Source organism: Scyliorhinus canicula, chromosome 6 (assembly GCF_902713615.1).
Source record: "Scyliorhinus canicula chromosome 6, sScyCan1.1, whole genome shotgun sequence".
Taxonomy (NCBI): Eukaryota; Metazoa; Chordata; class Chondrichthyes; order Carcharhiniformes; family Scyliorhinidae; genus Scyliorhinus; species Scyliorhinus canicula.
Window position 1 is genome coordinate 103814562 of NC_052151.1, and position 18829 is coordinate 103833390.

At 42.4% G+C, this 18829-nt stretch overlaps 1 protein-coding gene across 8 annotated transcripts in view; it reads right to left on the reverse strand.

Moving 5' to 3' along the window:
• Positions 1–18829, reverse strand: part of ptprk (protein tyrosine phosphatase receptor type K) — a 740572-nt gene that overhangs the window by 354944 nt on the left and 366799 nt on the right. For all 8 annotated transcript variants that reach the window (XM_038799792.1, XM_038799788.1, XM_038799790.1 and 5 more), the window contains exon 7: positions 16841–17134. In XM_038799792.1, coding sequence (XP_038655720.1) covers positions 16841–17134 — 294 coding nt within the window. The remainder of the gene's footprint in view (positions 1–16840; positions 17135–18829) is intronic.

The following is an 18829-nucleotide window of genomic DNA, read 5'->3' on the forward strand; positions in this document are numbered from 1 at the left end:
GAATGCACTGCCAGCAGAGGTGGTGGAGTCAGAGTCATTAGGGACATTTAAGCGACTCATAGACAGGCACATGGACAGCAGTAAATTGAAGGGGTGTAGACTTGGTTGATCGTAGATTAGGATAAATGATTGGCACAACATTGTGGGCTGAAGGGCCTGTACTGTATTGTTCTACGACATGGATTTATGAAAAAGCCATGTTTGTAAAGCTGTCGGAATATTTTGAGCATGTTGCAAGCAGGATAGATTTTCAGAAAGCTTTCTTAAAGGTCCTAAGTGGTTAGTTAGCACAATTGAAGCACCTGGCATGAGAAGTAATATAAGCATGTATTGAATATTGGTCAATGGAAAGAAAACAGGTCATTCTCAGGTTGACAGGCACTGACTCGTAGGGTAACCCAGTGCTCAGATTATTCACAATCGAAAGGGAGAAAAATATGTTGCCGCGCCAAGTCTGAGTTTCGCACCCCGATGTTTGCAGCATTTTGACTTCTAAGCCTGGCTAGAAGAACTCACCCGATGGGGTGGCACGTTGGCACTGTGATTAGCACTGCTGCCTCACAGGTTCAATTCCAGCCTTGGGTAACTGTCTGTGTGGAGTGGGCATATTCTTAGTGTCTGCATGGGTTTCTTCCGGGTGCTCCGGTTTCCTCCCACAATCAAAAGGTGTGCAGTTTAGGTGGATTAGCCAAGATAAAATTACCCGTTAAGTGTCCAAGATGTTCAGGTTAAACAGGGATAGGGCAGGGGAGTGGGTCTAGGTAGTGTGGTCTTTCAGAGGGTTGGTGCAGACTCGGTGGACCGAATGACCTTCTCCTGCCCTGAAGGGATTCTATCTTTTTGTGAATGTGTTGGACGTGTCTCATTAAGCTGAAGGCAATACTGTGGCCTTTATCTCACATTATGAGTGAAGGATAGGATGTCCGGTCTCCAAAGTCATGCCCAGAATAAGGTCATGCCAGTCCTTTAAATAGTCCTCTGTCACAGGTCTGTATTCGGGCACCTAGCTGATGCAGGATAGTGTGCCGCCTCTCTGGAAATCTTACATTTGTGCAATTTGCAGGCTTGTAAGGTGAAAATTTAGTTTGGAATTCTGTCCCCAACCTAGGTACTTTCAAATATTCCAGAGTCTTTCCAAGTAGGAGTAGTGCAGTTATGACATGTTTCCATGCAAAGATGGCAGCGACATTGGAGAAAGGTGAGAGGTGGATTAGAAGGCCTGGATCTGCACCTGGATTGTTTGAGGACTCACTCAGAGCCCTCCTTCGTGCAGTTTTGGACGAATGAGAACAGCTGATGTCATCCTCAAGCAGAAGGAGGCAGCTGGGCCAGATACGAGCAGCTGTATTTGGCATTGCCATTATACATTTATATGGGTTAGGAGGCGAGTTACCCGCTGTGGGACCCCTAGCCTTTGACCTGCTCTAGTATTAATCAGTATTAATATGGTTTGGCCAGTTCAGTTTCTGATCAACTGTAACCTCCAGGAGAAACACCTGCAGTGATGCCCTGGAGCGGAGATGAATGACGTCAAATTGCCACAACCATCTTTCTTTGTGCCAGGTATGACTCTAACCAGTGGAGTTTCCCCCCCGATTCCCTGTAACTCCAGTTTTGCCAGGGCTCCTTGATGCCATACTTAGTCAAATGCCTTGATGTCACGGGCAATCACTCTCACATTGTGTCTGACATTCAGCACTTTTGTCCATGTTTGAACCAAACATGCAATGAAGTCAAGAGCCGAGTGACCCTGGTGGAACCCAAACTGAGGATTCATGAGGTTATTGCTGAGTAAATGCTGCTAGAGAGCATTGTTGATGACTCCTATCACATTACTGATGATGGAGAGTAGACGGATATGGTGTTAATTGGTTGGGTCTTGTTTACAGACATTCCTGGACAATTTTCCAAATTACCGGGTAGATGCCAGAATTGCAGCTACACTGGAACAACTTGGCTAGAAGTGGGAAAAATACATATTTCACGTAATCCTGTATGAATCACCAATGAATATTCGAGTAACTTGTGTGATTTATCTTCATCAGTTTGTGTTGAAATGATCAAACTGCAATTATACAGCATTAGATGGACAGAAGAACAATGTCAGTTTTACCACGAGAGAAGGTTTAAAATGCCTGGGGTAAAGAAAGTAATTCACTGTTCACTAACGTTCACTGCTGGAAAGCCATTTGTTTTAATGACAATTGAAAGTTGTTTAGTTCAAATCCCTCAACTGCTTTTTGCCCCTTGTCAGCAGTATTATCTTCAATTTAAATTTAAACTTCAGCAAATTAGAAAATATGTGAAATCTGAAGAGACCTGAGAGAAGAGTATGCCAATCCTCAACAATAGGTTGTTGCAGATTTCATCATCTCGGAGGTGAAGGAAACAGGAATTTTAATTTTCACCGGTAAATCATGGCTTTCAATAGCTTATGTAGATGGCCTCAAGGCAACTACACAGCTAATAACTGTGTCACAACAAAGGGAAGGGGAGAAAAAATAGCTGAAACACAGGCATGGAATAAAACAGAATTTGAAAATTAATTTTGAGAATCAAGGTCAAATAGTGTCATTTGACTTTAGGTCATTTTATATTCATCTTAGTGCAAGACAGCAATGAAGAAGTAATTATTGTCTCATAACTCAATTTAGCCCTTGGCAACTTTACAACAGGGTTTTTAAGGTCATATTACAGTAAAGTAATAAAATACATTTAAACATTGCAAATGCCAATTTAATACAAACCCTGTAGAATTACAAAGTGTGAACTGATTTTTATAAAAAGTTTAATTTATAGCTTTATTCATTCCAATTAGGTATTTGTGCTTTGTTTCACCTCTGTGCAGTGAGTAAAGATTTAGGATATCAAATTAAATTCTTTACCTTACTGAAGGAAATTACATGACAAAATCAAAATAAATAAATGCCATGTCAAATCCTTTAAGGTGTTTCCTAACTCAGACTAACTTCATTTGAACATGTTGAATCCTACTTTTGCACCTCTTGAGAAAGGCATGTGTAATTTTGCCAACATCACTTTTGAACTGTTAGAAACTGCTCCAAAGCATAGTTTATGGAGGAAATGAAACATTATGTTCAGGTTAAAAAAAGACACACAGAAAATGCTGTAAACATTCAACAAGTCAAGGAGCCTCTGTAAAGAAGGAACAAAATTACAAAATGTTTAGCCCTTTACCTGAACACCTTTATTATCTAAAGTGTCCTTTTTAAGTGTCTGTCAGACACACCAATAGTTTCCAGTATTTGTCCGTTTTTTGCCTCCCAACAATTATAATTGTTTCCATTTCCAGGACATTTGAGACCATTAGTAAGTTATAGTTCAGTTTTCATACCTCCAAGAGTACTGCGAGCAACTAAGTTGGAGTTTATTTTGCTGCCGGCTATGCATGTTGGGCTAATGATAGTTTCTCTTCTCTGATTCTGCAAGGTACGAGACACATTTTTACTGGGATAAAAATGACATTGGCTTCGATCAAACGCGGAGTTTAATATTATGATAGGGAGAACAGAAAAGTTTCCAAGTTCAGTGAAAAACGACCACCAAAGGGTAATTTCTGTGGTGCACTGAAATTACTTTGGAAGCAAGTGGGCAGCACAGTAGCACAAGTGGATAGCACTGTGGCTTCACAGCTCCAGGGCCCCAGGTTCGATTCTCCACTGGGTCACTAACTGTGCGAAGTCTGCACGTTCTCCTCGTGTCTGCGTGGGTTTCCTCCGGGTGCTCCGGTTTCCTCCCACAGTCCAAAGACATGCAGGTTAGATGGACTGGCCATGATAAATTGCCCTCAGTGTCCAAAAAAAAGGTTAGGAGGGGTTATTGGGTTACGGGGCTAGGGTGGAAGTGAGGGCTTATGTGGGTCTGTGCAGACTCGATGGGCCGAATGGCCTCCTTCTGCACTGTATGTTCTATGTTCTTAAGTCTACAGCCGAGGCCAGCAGAAAGGGGGTAACTAGTGATGGTGTTTAACTACAAAAAATATGACCATTTATTTTCAAAGGTGAATGTTATGTTGATGGCAAGCTCAGGAGTAGTATTTCTATGTATCTCAAGAAGAGTGTAAAATACTTGTTGACTTACATGTTCTGCTTCACACAGAATACTGCATCACCCCACATTATTTGAAACAAATTGTCAGTCGGTGTGTGATGTGAGCCATGGTCCGATCCAACGTTATTTTCAAATCTTCCTACTGAAGACCAGGAAATATTACATGGTGAGTAGGCTGGGATATGGTGTGAAAAGTGTTCTGTTCGACGATTGGCGCCTGATATCCATCATCTCAATATTGGGCAGGTAGGAGCATATCCATTTCAGTGAAGACTTTGGCTTTGGTGGCTGGTGATGTCATACCAAAGTAGAATATTGCGCATAAATCCCCAAAATGTAAGAGCATTCACCCGAGGACAACCTTGTATGATCATTCTAGTCTTCCATGTGATCACATTAAATCTTTTATATTGTTCAAATACAGATAGTGATGAGCTATGTATCTTTCTCGCCTTCATTAAATTAAAAAAATATAGATGGGAGTATGGATAAGGCACAGCTCCCTGCACCAGCTCTAATTTAGGATGCTGAGCCTTGCTACACTCCTGCGCATCCTTACGTTCACTTATATCCAACAAATTGCTTTAAATTGACAACGCTTTGACAAAATTTTCACTTGACACTAACTTCCCTTTTATGTTCTCAAGCCATGAGTAGGAGGCACCGACCTTCACCAAGACAATTCCCCAATCGGAGAAAGAAAGTAATAATAATTTACATAGATAGTTCCAGGCACTTTCTTGTTGCTCAATCTGGAGTTGCACTGACAACAGCTTGGAAACAGGTAACTACCGCGTCAGCTGAAGAATGAGTGCAGACACCCAAAAACAGGAAAGATGGAGAAATACAGAACGGTTTTCACCATTTGGAAGCACCATTTTATTACAAGTTAGTTCAAAATAGAGTATAAGTAAAATTGCCCTCAATTATTAGAATGAACACTTGAGGCAGATTATTTTTACTGCATAGTTATCAGCAATAGAGCAACATAATACAAAACAAATGTTCTGATATATTTTATGAACATCTAAGAAAGGATTTCTATTTGAAACAGTAACTGACTCGTGTTTTCATGCTGGATGTAGTCCGATCCGAGTATCATCAGCAATTTCTGTTTTTCTAACTCTAAGCAACCATGGTAGTTTATCCATTCTTTAAAAGAAAGTAATCTTTTTCATTGAGTAACACCGAAACTGAATCTTAAAAATAAACTTAATCCTTCAGATATCAATAATCCAGCTTCCGGAAATAAGTGGCCATTTCCTCGAGAGACTGCATAAAACAACCACATGCATTTAATGTAGCCAACGTATTTGTAGACGTCCCAAATAGATTAGTTTTTGAAATGCAGTTACGAGGGAAACACTATAGAGTTGCATTAATGGACCTGCACTAATGTAACTATTTCACTCCTTGATCAGAGGCTTTCAAATGTTATGGTGAGTGATCCCAAAACAGTTCTACCTCCTTCAAAATGACCAAATTTAAAAGTGTCAACCTATTAGCTAAAAGGACTGTTCATAATTATTTTGGGAAAAATGTGATTACAAAATATTGTATACGGTGCCTCTGGAAATGTCTTTACTAAATGATCTGTTTGAGCTGCTCGCAGAAAAATACTTTTCCCTGTACCTCAGTACATGTGACAATAAACAAATCTAATCCAATCCAACTTGAAATGAAGGATCAACACAGATGTGAACTTAGCTTTTTACAAGTATTTTGACAAGATTGATGCTTCAAACATTTCATATTCGATATGAACTGTGCAGTTAACGTCAGCAAATAATCAGGTTAAATGACTTGGCAAATTCCAAAAAAGTAGTGACAGCCTGTACCTTGGAGCATTGGATGACTATCCTACTCAGAACAACTTTTTAAAAACCGGCTCAAAATCTTTCAACGCTAAATTAAGCATAAAATTACCAACGGTTCTTTCAAACCATTTTGAGGTGATATTTTATACAAATTCAAAGTAAGCCAGAAGTGTTAATTTAATCTGACTGGAACCCTGATAGATGTTTAACGGCTGATTGCAGTTGATAATCAATCTTAGAAACTTGATCAAAAATTGATCGGAGATAGGAAAAATTTACTGTTTCACTGTGTGCAGAAACCAAACAAAAATCATAACAGAGAAGGGAAGCCAAAGTAAAAGGTGAAAACCATGATGACTCACCTGGCAGGACATGTTGGGCGGAATTCTCCGCAAGGCCCGACACCGTCGTGAAACCCGGAGAGGTTCACGACGGCGTCGGAGGCCACTCCTTGCCCCCTATTCTCCCCCCGCCGGGGGGCTAGGAGGTCCGTGCCAAAAATCTCGGCCGCGGGGCCTTGTCGCTGGCATCAAGGCCCGGCGCGCCGAGAATGACGCGGCAGGCGCACCTAATGACATCAGCCGTGCATGTGCAGGTTGGCCGGCTCCAACACGCGCATGCGCGGCTGACATCACGACAGCTGACGGCGCAAACCCGCGCATGCGCGGTTGCCATCTTCCCCTCCGCTGCCCCGCAAGGTGTGGCGGCTTGATCTTGCGGGGCGGCGGAGAGGAAACAGTACGTCCCTTTGAGACGCCAGCCCAGCGATCGGTGGACACTGATCGCGGGCTAGTCCCCTCCCGCGCACGGTCGTGGTGCTCACTCCCCTCTCCGCCCCCCACAAGCCACAAAACAGCTTTTGGCGCCATGTTCAAGCCGGCAGCGAACAGGTGTGGTTGCCATCGGTGTGAACGGCAGGCCGCTCGGCCCATCCGGGTCGGAGAATCGCGGGTCGCCGTGAAAAACGGTGGCCCGCGATTCTCCGAGCGGCGTTACGCAAAACGCGACATGCCATTTTGGGGGGGTGGTGGGAGAGCGGAGAATCCCGCCCATAGTACCTTCAGTACATACAACTGCATTTCATCAAGATCAAATCAGGACATCAATACAACTACAAAAGCAAATTAATTCAGGGCTGTTGGAACCAATATCCAAGGTGTTACCACCACTAGAGGATGATCGTAGTTCAATTTTCCAGTAACATTTAAACGACTAACAACAAACACACTATGATGAAATACAACAGCAATGCTAACTGCATCAATTTTTCATTCAGATTAGGTTGAGGGGGGCAACTGTGGGGAAGTGGCTAGTGTGTGACAGGTGAGGGAGTGAGGCTCATTCGAAAGGCGCTCGCATAAGGGGATGCACACATGGGGTGGATGTCCCACGTCCTGAGAGGGCTATGGTTCAGTGCATTGTCAGGCCTCCTCATCGTTCACTTTGATGTTCTCTTCCTTTCGGTTTTTGGTTCAGGAGAATAGTGGAACCAGTCGAGTTGGCAATGTTTTTGATTGTTATTGGGACTTCCGGTGGTGGCCATCGTATGAGTGGTCGCACACAGGGCAGGTCCTGCTTGAAAGCACAGAAAAGAGCTCTTTTACCCAATACTGGGCAGAATTTTGATGAAAAGGCGTAGGTGAAGGTTGCAAGAGCAGTTTCCCACGGAAGTGGTGTGTCCCCTGGTTACCAAACCTGGCAGAAGATGGAGAGAGACCTGGCCAAAGAGTTGGAGGAAACCTGTTCTGCAGCAGCCAGTGTAAGGCATGTGAGACACATGCTGGTGCACCAGCTGCAGAGGCAGGCCGTGTCCAGGAAAATAATGCAGGCATCAACTGGGGAAGTGGTGTCAGAGCCAGGGAAGATAAACGAGGCATTAAGGGAATACTATCACAGACTGTACGAAGACCGCGGGAGAGGAGGCGGACATGGGGCGGTTTCTGGACATGCTGAAATTTCCCCAGGTGGAGGAAGCAAAGAGGCAGGCGTTGGAGGAGCCCCTGGGTCTGAGGGAGGCGCTGGAGATAAGTGGAGAATTGCTCTGCCATCTCTGCAAGTCGTTATCATTCTCCTGCAGTGTCCAGCCATTTACTTTATGGCTGACAACTGGCTGACAAGAGTGCTGAACGCGACCTGCCACTGAATGGGCTGATCTAGGGGCTCCAGGGAGACTAAAAGATACCTCTCAGCTGCTACTACCTTTTCCAAGGTCTGGGGTCCCAATGCTTTTCACCATTACTGCCAAGGTGGACAGATTCTCAAGATGGTTGCAGCCCTCGGCACCTTCATAACTAGAGAGTGATGCCAGAAATGAGAGGACCGAGTGTTGATGTTCGGGAGGGGGGGGTTAACGGTCCACTGATTGGGGTTGTGGGAGAAGGTTGGAGATCAATGCTGGAGGTCCAATAACAAAAAAGTGAGTAATCATGTACTTGAGAAATTAAGTAAAAAATGGAACAGTGTAATTTAATTTAGGTTTGCTACAGGTCTTTAACAATCTGGGCCAGAATAGCTTGTGTCACTGGCAGATTATAAATGTTTTCTTACAAATTAAAAAGAGCATCTGGCAATTCACTGAACTACAGAGTTTCTTGGGATAAGCTTGGCACAGTATCGTTGAAGTGTGCTGTCATGTTGAATTTATCAAAGGAACTTTGCTTCAGTGCACTGGAGACCATTTCAATTAACAAATCGAATTCTGTGTAACTTTCAGGTGCATCAATAATTCCAAAAGCTCTCAAAGAAGAACAGTATAGTTTTAAAAACATTGTTCAATAGTTAACTCAAAGGAGTGATTGATGCAATTATCTTCTCAGGTCCTTTGCACACTCTCACCAGCGAAGAAAGTCACTCCTGACTTATAGAATTAAGAGCATAGTTCTGTTTATGTCATCCACCTAATTGCCACAAATTTGGTGGATTCTCTGAATTGGATGCAAACTCTCTCCAGAATGCTTTCACTTCAACACTGGAGACATTAAGTGGGAGGTGGAAGAGAAAATGTGGGGAAGATTTTTCTTTCTCTGAATGCTGCTTGATGAGGTGACAGAATTTCTGACAAACATTCATGTGAATGGACAGACTGATGAAACTTGAAACTCAATACTCAAAAAAGAAACCGAGGGGACCTCTGGAGACATAATGTACTGGGAATAGGTGTACGAGGTGGATCCTGCTACAGTATTGTACATTTTGCCCTTTAGTACCACGTGCTGTTTTCTCTTGAAAACCCACATGGTTAATGCAATAAGGATATTGTATAACTGAAATACCGCAAAAAGCCAGAGGAAAGAAGGTCGAAAGCAAAACTTCATTAACAGAGTCTGAGGCCTCTCAGAGTTCATCAGCACGTAAAACGACAGAGTCAGTCTCTGGTGCTCTGACCACTCCACTAATGGCTGAGCTGCTTTCTTGTACCCTGTCAAAAATTTGAAAAGCGCCGACGAATTACGTTGAAGGATCATCAGACAACAAGTCAAGAGACTTTGGCCCCCATTCAAGCTGCTCTGGGGAAAACCAATTAATCTGTGGAAGGCCATATGGCCATGATTAAAGATATGGAGTGGCCCTTTCGAGACACAGTGATCAGATCGCCTCACTGGAAGCGGGGCTATCTTAGGCGGTCGAAGCGAACAAATCGTCGAAGACCAATATGAATGACCTCGAGCATAGGACCAGGAGACAAAATATTTGAATTGTGGGGCTGCTAGAGGGGATAGAAAGCCCAATGCCCGCAGAGTACTTCACAGATATGTTCAGTAAGATTGTGGATGAGGGTGGATTCACACCCCCTCCTCAGTTGGACCCAGAAATGAGAGGATTGAGTGTTGATGTGGGGGAGGGGGGGGGGGGGGGGGGGGGTTAATTTTCCATGGATGGGGCTTGGGGTGAAATAGGGAGATCAATTCTGGAGGTACACTTCAGATGAGGCCTCGTCCTAAGGGTCCACCACATGAAGCGATAGTGAGATTGCACAGTGTCAAGGAGAAAGAGAGGGTTCCAATATGGGCGAAGGAACACCGCGAGTTTAACTGGGAAGGCCATGTTATCAGATTCTATTAAGGCGGCTGTAGAACTGGTGAAGATAGCCCAGTTCAATGGAGCCAAAGCCACCCTGTAGAACAGTAGAGTCTGATTCGGTGTGATCTACCCTGCTGAGCTTAGAGCAACTTTAGACGGAAAGTGCTATTTCTTTGATACACCACGAGAGGTGGACTCTATGGTTAAAAACACAAGTTGGGTACGTTGTAATTGAGTTTTTGGTTCTGTTGACAGGCATGTTGAATTGCTGCATTGTTGGGTTTCCTGGTTGTTCTTGTATTTTCTGGTTCTTGTTGGCGTTGAATTTTTATAGCTTTTGTTTAGATTTGGGGTTTAGCTCTTTGTGGGACTCAGTTTGTGATCAAATGTAGCAGCAGCCTTTCAGAGTGCATGTTTATGGGGTTTGACATTTTGTTGTCTGTAACCATTTTTGTTATGTCCAGTCGGGAATCACCTGCTAACCTAAGAATTAGCTGACGGGAGTGGTTTTGAAGGGTTGGCAGATGCTCATAATAGTAGTTTTTTTTAAGGTTATGAGATTAAAAGAGTTCTTGTTTTGTTCAGCTTTGTGAGAAACATATTTTAGTATTCTGTGTTTGCTCTGCCTCTATTTATTTTTACTTTTGGGTGTGGTTGTATTGAAGGGCAATGGTATTGCCGGGGGGGGGGGGGGGGTATCGATCAGTCTGCTGTCAGTATCTGCAGATTTATCTTTGTCCTGTCGTTTGACTTGATTGAGTGGCGACCTTGGGTGGGCCTGTTTCCTGTAACTTTCATCCTTTGGGTAATCTCTCTTGGTGGAAATGGCTGGGAATGTGGGAGACCCCCAATTTGTTTGATCACCTGGAACGTTCGGGGGTTGAATGGCCCTGTGAAGAGAGTATTTGTTCACTTTAACCAGACCAGGCAGCGAAAAGAGTAAGTAGGGCAAGTCTTCAATTCGGGTTTTGATGGTAGGGCCAGGGGTGCAGCAATTTTAATTAATAAAAGGATTCAGTTTTCTTCCTCTAAGGTTTTGGCACACCCTAACAGCAGACATGTTATTGCCTGTGGTTATCGGCTGGGCACCCTGGTGATCAATGTTAATATATAGCCCCTTAACTGGGACGATGCAAATTTTATTAATGGCCTCCCTCCCCGATTTAGACTCCCATCAGCTCAGTTTGGGTGCAGGTAGGGGGCAGGTATTTCCTCGAGTGCATCTTGCACGCAGGCTATAAAGACTTTCGCTTTTTTCTCATGTGCATCAGGTAGATTTGCAGATTGATTTTTTGTGGCAGAAGGTCTCTCCTCTCCAGTAGTGGCGGCTGAGTTTTCAACTATTGTTATCTCGGACCATGCCCACACTTTGTTGATTTGGCACTAGAGTCTGGCCCCACTAACGTCCACAAGGGATGTTAGACACAACAATATTAGCGGATAAGACATTTTGTGAGCTCACGTCCACTGCCATAGAAGAGATACAAAATTTAATAATTCTGAGTCAATCTCACCTTCCACATTGTGAGAGGCCCTTAACATGGTCCTCAGGGGGGAAATTATCTCCTATAAAGTGCATTTTGGGAGGACAGCGAGGGTGGAGCAGCAGATGCTGGTCGACTCCATTCTTGAGTTGGACCCCCAGTACTCACCTGACCCTACCCCAGAGCTGCTGGAAAGTAGGAAAAAGCTGAAACACAGTTCAAACTATTCTGGACTGACAGGGCAGTGAGCCAGTTGCGATGCTCAAAGAGAATGTTTATGAATACAGGGAGAAGGCTGGACGTCTTTAGGCAGTCAGCTTAAACGGCAGGCGGCCTCCTGGGAAATCACAGAGATACTGAATTTGAGCAGTAACCTTCTGCCCCTCCTCAGCTTTTGAATTGTTCTTTTGTGACCTTTACTAATTGGAACCTCTGGTGGATGCATCGGCCATGTCTGATATTTGAGACACACTATCCATCCCAGATTGATTGGAGAGGAACCAAGAGTTGGAATCCCTGTCCCATTGGTTTGGTGCAGATTGGCAAAGCTCCTGATCCAGATGGCTTCCCGATTGAATTCTGCAAGAGGTTCTCTGAGCAGCTGGTCCTTTAGTTCTGGACATATCCAAAGACTCCTTACCCCAGGTTCATTGTCCTCCATCCTCACACAGGCTTCTATCTCTTTGCTTCTCGAGGAGGACAGAAACCCAACACAGTGTGAATTGTACCAACTTATCTCACTGTGGAACGTGGATGTTAAATTACTTGCCAAGGTGTTTGCGCATCAGCTGGAGCCCTGCCTCCCAAATGTAATCTCGGAGGATCAAATGGGCCTCATGACGGGTCGACTACTGCTGGCCAATGTACATCACCTGCTAAATGCTGTCCTTTCCCTCTCCTCAGTGCTGAACCAGGGGTGATTGATTCCCTGGATGCCAAGAAGGCATTTGATAGAGTTGAGTGGGAGTACCTATTTGACATTATTGGGATGTTTGGTTTTGGCCACAACCTTATTTCTTGGATTTGACTACTATAAAAGGCAAGTGTTTGTACAAATGTCCTGAACGCTGGTTATATTTCATTGAATAGCGGCACAAGACAAGGAATTTCACACTCCAGTTTCCTTTGGCAATAGAAATGCTTGCTATAGCGCTGTGGTACTCCACTAAATAGAGGGCAATAAACTGTGGAGGGGTTAAGCATCAGGTGTCTCTTTACACATGTGACCGACTCTCTATATTATGGACCCAGTCCCCTCCACAGACAAGATATTGAAGTGCTTCATATTTTTGGCTACTTTTCAGGGTACAAGCTGAACTTGGACAAGAGTGAATGTTTCCCAGTCAATGATATCTGGGAGGAGAGCACAACTCTAGACATTACGTGTTCGCCTTGCCAATACTAGCTTGCGCTATCTATGTTCAGTGTGATCCACAACTGGGCCTCGTGTCATAAATTAAATTACCCTAATCTGGTGGACCGTATCAAAACAGACGTGAAGAGGTGGGATAACCTCCCCCTATCCTTGACGGGTAGGGTTAAACTATTAAAATGAATGTGCTCACAAGATTTTTATTACTCTTCCAACGTCTCCCCATTTTTCTCCCCAAGTCCTTTATTGTTAAAGTCAACAAATTGACATCCTCTTTTACCTGGGTGGGTAAGACTCCAAGAATTCGTGGGGTTTGCTCCAAAGAGAGGAGACTGACCCGACCCAATTCATTATTTTATTATAGGGCAGCCAATATTCAGAACATATTGTTGTGGTTTAGTGAATCTGGTTTCGGAAGGCAGCACAGTGGGTAGCACCAACGACATGGGTTCAGTGTCAGCCCCGGTTCTCTGTCCATGTGGAGTTTGCACATTCTCCCTGCATCTTCATGGGTCTCACCCCCATAACCCAAAGATGTGCAGGGTAGGTGGATTGGCCATGCTAAATTGCCCTTTAATTGGAAAAAAAAATTGGATACTTGAACTATTAAAAAATATATAAATAGACATATATGGCTATATCTTTTCAATTGACTCTGCTCTATTGAGTGAGGTGAGGACAAATGGGAGGACGAATTGGGTCCCATTCTTAATGGTGAGATGTGGAGTGAGGCCCTTCACAAGGTCAACTCCATGTCTGCCCTGCACAAGGTCAACTCCATGTCTTCATGTGCTCTGCTGAATTTTATTCAATTCAAGGACACACTGACCAGAACCAGGATTGAGGATAAGTGTGAGCGCTGCTCTCAGGGACCGGCTAATCATACACATATGTTCCAGTCCTATCCCAAGTTGATAAGCTAATGGGCCTCTTTCTTTAACACCATGTTGGAGATACTTCATGTGGATTTGGATTCATGTCCGTTGGTGACCATATTCGGGGTTTTGGATTGACCGGTGCTTCAGTCTGGGGTGAAGGCGAGTGTCCTCACCCTTGCTTCTTTGGTAGCCTGGAGGTGAATTCTGCTTGGATGGTGGCCTCCTAATCCGCCCAGTACCTTGGCTTGTTTGGGTGACCTTATGTTGTTTCTACATTTGGAGAAGGTCAAATACACCATCATGGGGTCGGTGGAGGGGTTCTACCTAAGGTGGCAGCCATTTATTTCCTTTTTTAAGGGGTTAGTCACCACCAGCTGTTAGGGGGTTTTGCTTAGTTTTTGTGTTTAAGTTAAAATGTGTTTTTACTCTCTTCTATAGTGTATTTATGTTTGATTGTTTTGGGTGGTTCAGTTTCAAATGAAAATGTTTCTATAAACGCTTTTAAAAAAAAACATAAGTATCGGAGAAAGAAGCCAATAAATGTTATGGACAAGCAGAGCTTAATACAGGGCAGGATCTAAATGAAGTCTTGAACAAATTGGAGATTATGTAGTATGAAGCCCAAGTGACAGCAAGGAGAGATGAAATTGTTGCATCAGGAGACAAGGGTAATTTAGCAGTAAGAGAGGCAAATGCAAGCCTGGAGTCAGGTCACGCTGCAAACATGAAATAAGATGATCTTGGTGATCAACAGAATATTAAGTTATGATCAATTTGGTATCAAAAAGCCCACTGAAGTTGATCACTATCTGGCTCACTCTAACCAAGCATTCAGACAAACAGATGGAGTCAGATGCTCGACATGGAAATTTCAGCAGGTTCTATATAGAGAGCCTAAACCTTCCAATGATGAAACTAAGCCAGGAATATATTTCCCCAGGAAATCAGGGACTTAAATCAAACATAAAAGTGAGAAGTTCATTTTCAATCGGATGGTAGCTGGAGGAATTTTGTCAGACAAAGAATGATCAATGACTGGAATGACCTACAAAGCAGGGGAATGGAGATGCAGACCTTGAACGTCTTAAAAATGTTGTTATGCACTAGGCTGAAAGAATTAAAGTACCCAAGGGATGAGAATGGCGAACAGACTAGCCCTTATATATCCTTAGCATTTGTGCTCTTATAGTCAAGGTCACTTTTCAACAAATCAATCAGTACTGACCTGAAAATTTATACTTCAAAGTTGTGCAACAAACAACAGTGCCACACTCTGTCTTTATGTGATTGACTTACAGGGAAAGCTAATGGCACCAAACACAAATTTCAAAACAAAACTGAACTAGTTGATGGACAAGACGAGGTTGACAGAACAGTATTGAATCAGGAAGGACCATCCAGCATGCTAATCGAGACTTCATTTGATACACACACACATTTTGAAGTATTAACCGATATAATTCAAATTGTGCTAAACTTGAAAGTTCAATATTCTTTGACTGTCCAAGTCAGAAGGTCTTAAAGTCAAAAACAAAAATATATTTTTTTAATAAAAATGTGGTAAACACAATACTACATTTGATGGAATGGAAAGAAACAGCCAAAAGCGAATTTCAGAACAGAGTTTTGTGGGCAAAATGGGAGTGTGATCAACTACTCTCTTGAAATGATAGGGAATTATATGCAGTAAACAGAAGGCAGGTCTTCTAAGGGAAAAATAATTGTCCAAATGCGACAATTGCTGTTAACATGGCTGAGGAAAGCGAAAATGTGAGAATTCAAAGTTGAATCAAGAATAAAACACGTGATAAATAAAGATGACATTTTGTTCAGGGTGTAATATTTGCAATCAAATTTCTTCATAAAAATTAAATAATTGAATACAATATGTCAAATAATTCTCCCGGGATTGAAACTCGCTTTCTTTGGAACAAAATAGCCCTTCCTGTATAATTTAGTTATTTTAAAAAATACAAGCTTAGATATTTAAAAGCCTCTCTTTTTACCCCATGTTACTGAGCGGAAAGGACACCGAGCAAGAGACAACCAATGTCAAATAGATGAAATTACAAAGTTACTCACAAAATAATTATTAGAAGATTTCAATTTTGAAATGGAAGAGTAAGGAAAGTGATGAGTTCCACATTTGAGAGTTCGGAGGAAAGAATAAATTATTAGGAAAGGCGGTGTGGGTTCTTGGGGAGGTAGGGACAAAAACATCTCCACAATTTAACAGGAACTACACAAATTATGATAAAATACAGAAAGTAGAGACAGAGAGAGACAGACAAAAAGAGGAAGAGAAAATAGAGAGAGAGTAGAAGGTTGAAAAGACAGCAGTTGAGTGAGTGGAACATTTTGAGAAATAAATATAGAGACTAGAAATCAAATTAAATAGGCAGTGAAAATTTATTTTTCTGACATTCAGTTTCGGGATAAAAGCATTAAAATCTTTGATGGAATTCATCTTTTGGAGAGGAGCAGAAGTGTTCAAGAGAGTATTCAAAGGAGAACTTGTTTTAAGCAAAAGCAGCATATTTGAAAGTTTGTATAGTTTACTTCTAAAATATTCTGCGGTTGGGAGTGGTTGAATTCCTTTCATTTACATGCATCAGTGTTTATCTGTGATAGCATAAAACTATAAAGAGCAGACAAAGAAAGGACCAGCTGAGAAAAGTTCAAAAATACGGTACTCCAGTTTGACTAAACAGGAAATGTTAAGACTTATTAAAATCCTAAATTTATGCATGGTATGTAAACAAAGTGTCATGTGAAGGGTACACAATTCTATTTTCTGGAAATGGTACAATTCTATGAAATCTGATCTTTTAAAAACTTTCAAATGAGCTATTTAATCTGTACTCTACTTTTTTCATGGAAACCTTTATCGTATTGTTTGGTGCCTTTCCAGCATATTGATTTATTCTCATTTCATCACTGCTTCTATTATAATAAATTTCAATATTTTATTTTAATGTTTTATTCACTCGACCCATATTTTGCAGTGACACCGCTAATCAATTTAAACGATGCAAAACTATAATTTAGTCAAACACATATTCTTAACATTGTCTCAACATTATGCATACTTACGTCATTATTCCAATTTTGTAAAATGTTTTCTTTATCCCTGCCGTTAATTTCACAATAAAATCTTCATGTTCAATGCCAGGTAATTTTAAGCTGAATTGGACTAACCTGCACATTTTGTTCGAGTGATGAGCGGGGGACCTGGTAAACCTGTTCCTCCTTCACCAGGCCTCGTCAACAAGACTCTGATTTCATATTCTGTATCTGGGTCCAGATGCCATAGCTTGTAGGTTGCTGCATTTACAGCATGGATTTCTGTCCAGGATCCGCTGGTCATACAATATTCCACTTCTTTCAGAATGATAGGACCGTCGCCAATAATTGAATTTGCATTAAGTTGGATCAACAAGTATGTAGGACCAACACCTAGTAGTTGGGGAGGTGCAATTGGCATGGGTGGTTCTAGAAGGAGAAGAAATGTAATCCATTAATATTCAATTTCAATTTCTTCAGCCAATCACATTTTCAGTACAGTAGGCCAATGAATTATTGATACAAAGTAATGATTTTCCAAATCCAAAACAAGTTATTCAGCCATCAAGATTTAAAGCCCCTTCGGTTGAGAAATATAGTTTAAAATCCATTAGAATATCAGCTTGTTACACAAGCCTCAAAGTCAAGAGTTCGCTGATCCCCACCTGTGCTAATGCCAATGCTGGATCAGTTTCCTAAAGTCTGTCTCATCACCTAGAGCAGTGGTTCCAAAACTGGGATTCTTAAGGAGACTCCAGGGGCTCCACCAACGGCCACCACGTGACTGGTAAATGCCGGTTCGAATGCATAAAACTTGAAAATAATTAGAGAAATCAAATGGATCAATCATAGCAAGATCTCTTGGGAGCACTGGATGATGCTGGGCTGCCCAATTTGATTTATTCCATCTCTCAGTTGCTTGGCTTGAAAGCCCGCGGCCAACAAGGTTAAGGTATGCAGGAGCAGAATTGGCCAGAAGGGAGGTAGCGTTGCAGCGGCGAGGAGAGACACAAGGCACCCCTGCCCACAGGCCACATGCAAAGGAGCGGTGCGGTGTGTGCATGAGTGTGTGAGGATGCGTGAGCAAGTGAGCGTATGAGTGAGCATGCGAGTCAGTGTGTGCAAGTTTGCAGGTGCGAGAGAATGAGTGTGAGAATGAGTGAGAGTGAGAATGAGAGACGATGTGTGTGTGTGAGGATGAGTGTATTTGAGGATGTGTGGGTGGAGAGAGAGAAAGCACGAGAGAGAGAGAGAGAGAGAGAGAGAGAGAGAGAGGAGTGTCTAATATTAAAATCGGCTTTCCAGCATGATCCTCCCACTAAAATTACAAAGAGAAAGACTTCTATATTTTAAAATCAGAGAACTTTTTAATTGCCAGATTAATATATGGATAGATATAGCTAGAAAAGACTTGTTTCCATTAGATTTCTCTGTTCGCACCTATTTTGTGGCAAAAAAAGCGTGTCAACATTATAAGAATGTTTAGGCTTCCCTGATGCTCTCAGGAGGTCACTATTTGTTCCGCGGCTCAAAATGTTTGAGAAGCCTTGCCCTCAGAGGACATGTTTAAATAAGAAATGAAAACTCCTCCCGACCTTACCTTTCTGAGGTGTTATATTTCTAATTTTACAGATTTCCGTGCACTCTTGTGCAGAAGTGGACCTGAGCACATGTAACAGATCTGGATGGATTACTTCTATTAATGTTTTCAATTCCACCCCATGACTGAATGCATCTGCTGCTCCAAGGTACTCTTTTGGAGAAAAATATGCCCAAACACCTGGCAACGTCTGACCTCTTCTGGTCTCCAGGTCTGAGGAGCTCATACATTTTTTTAAAACGCTTGTATTTGCTTGGTTGCTTTGGTCTCTTTTTCCTCACCTCAGATATCTTTGCATTTCTTTATCTTTCTCCCTCACCATGCCCACTTTGTTTCTTTCTGGCACCAAGCCCAGACCCTGCATGCCACCAGTAGACAACACCACTATTGTTTGCTCGACAACTGAAAGTGTTATTCTTTTGTTTGTTAATCAATTAATGGGCAAAACATTGTTAATAGAACATACCTGGACCAAAACTATGTTGTGTGGGGCCCAGCCAAAATTCTGCACCCAATCTTGACTA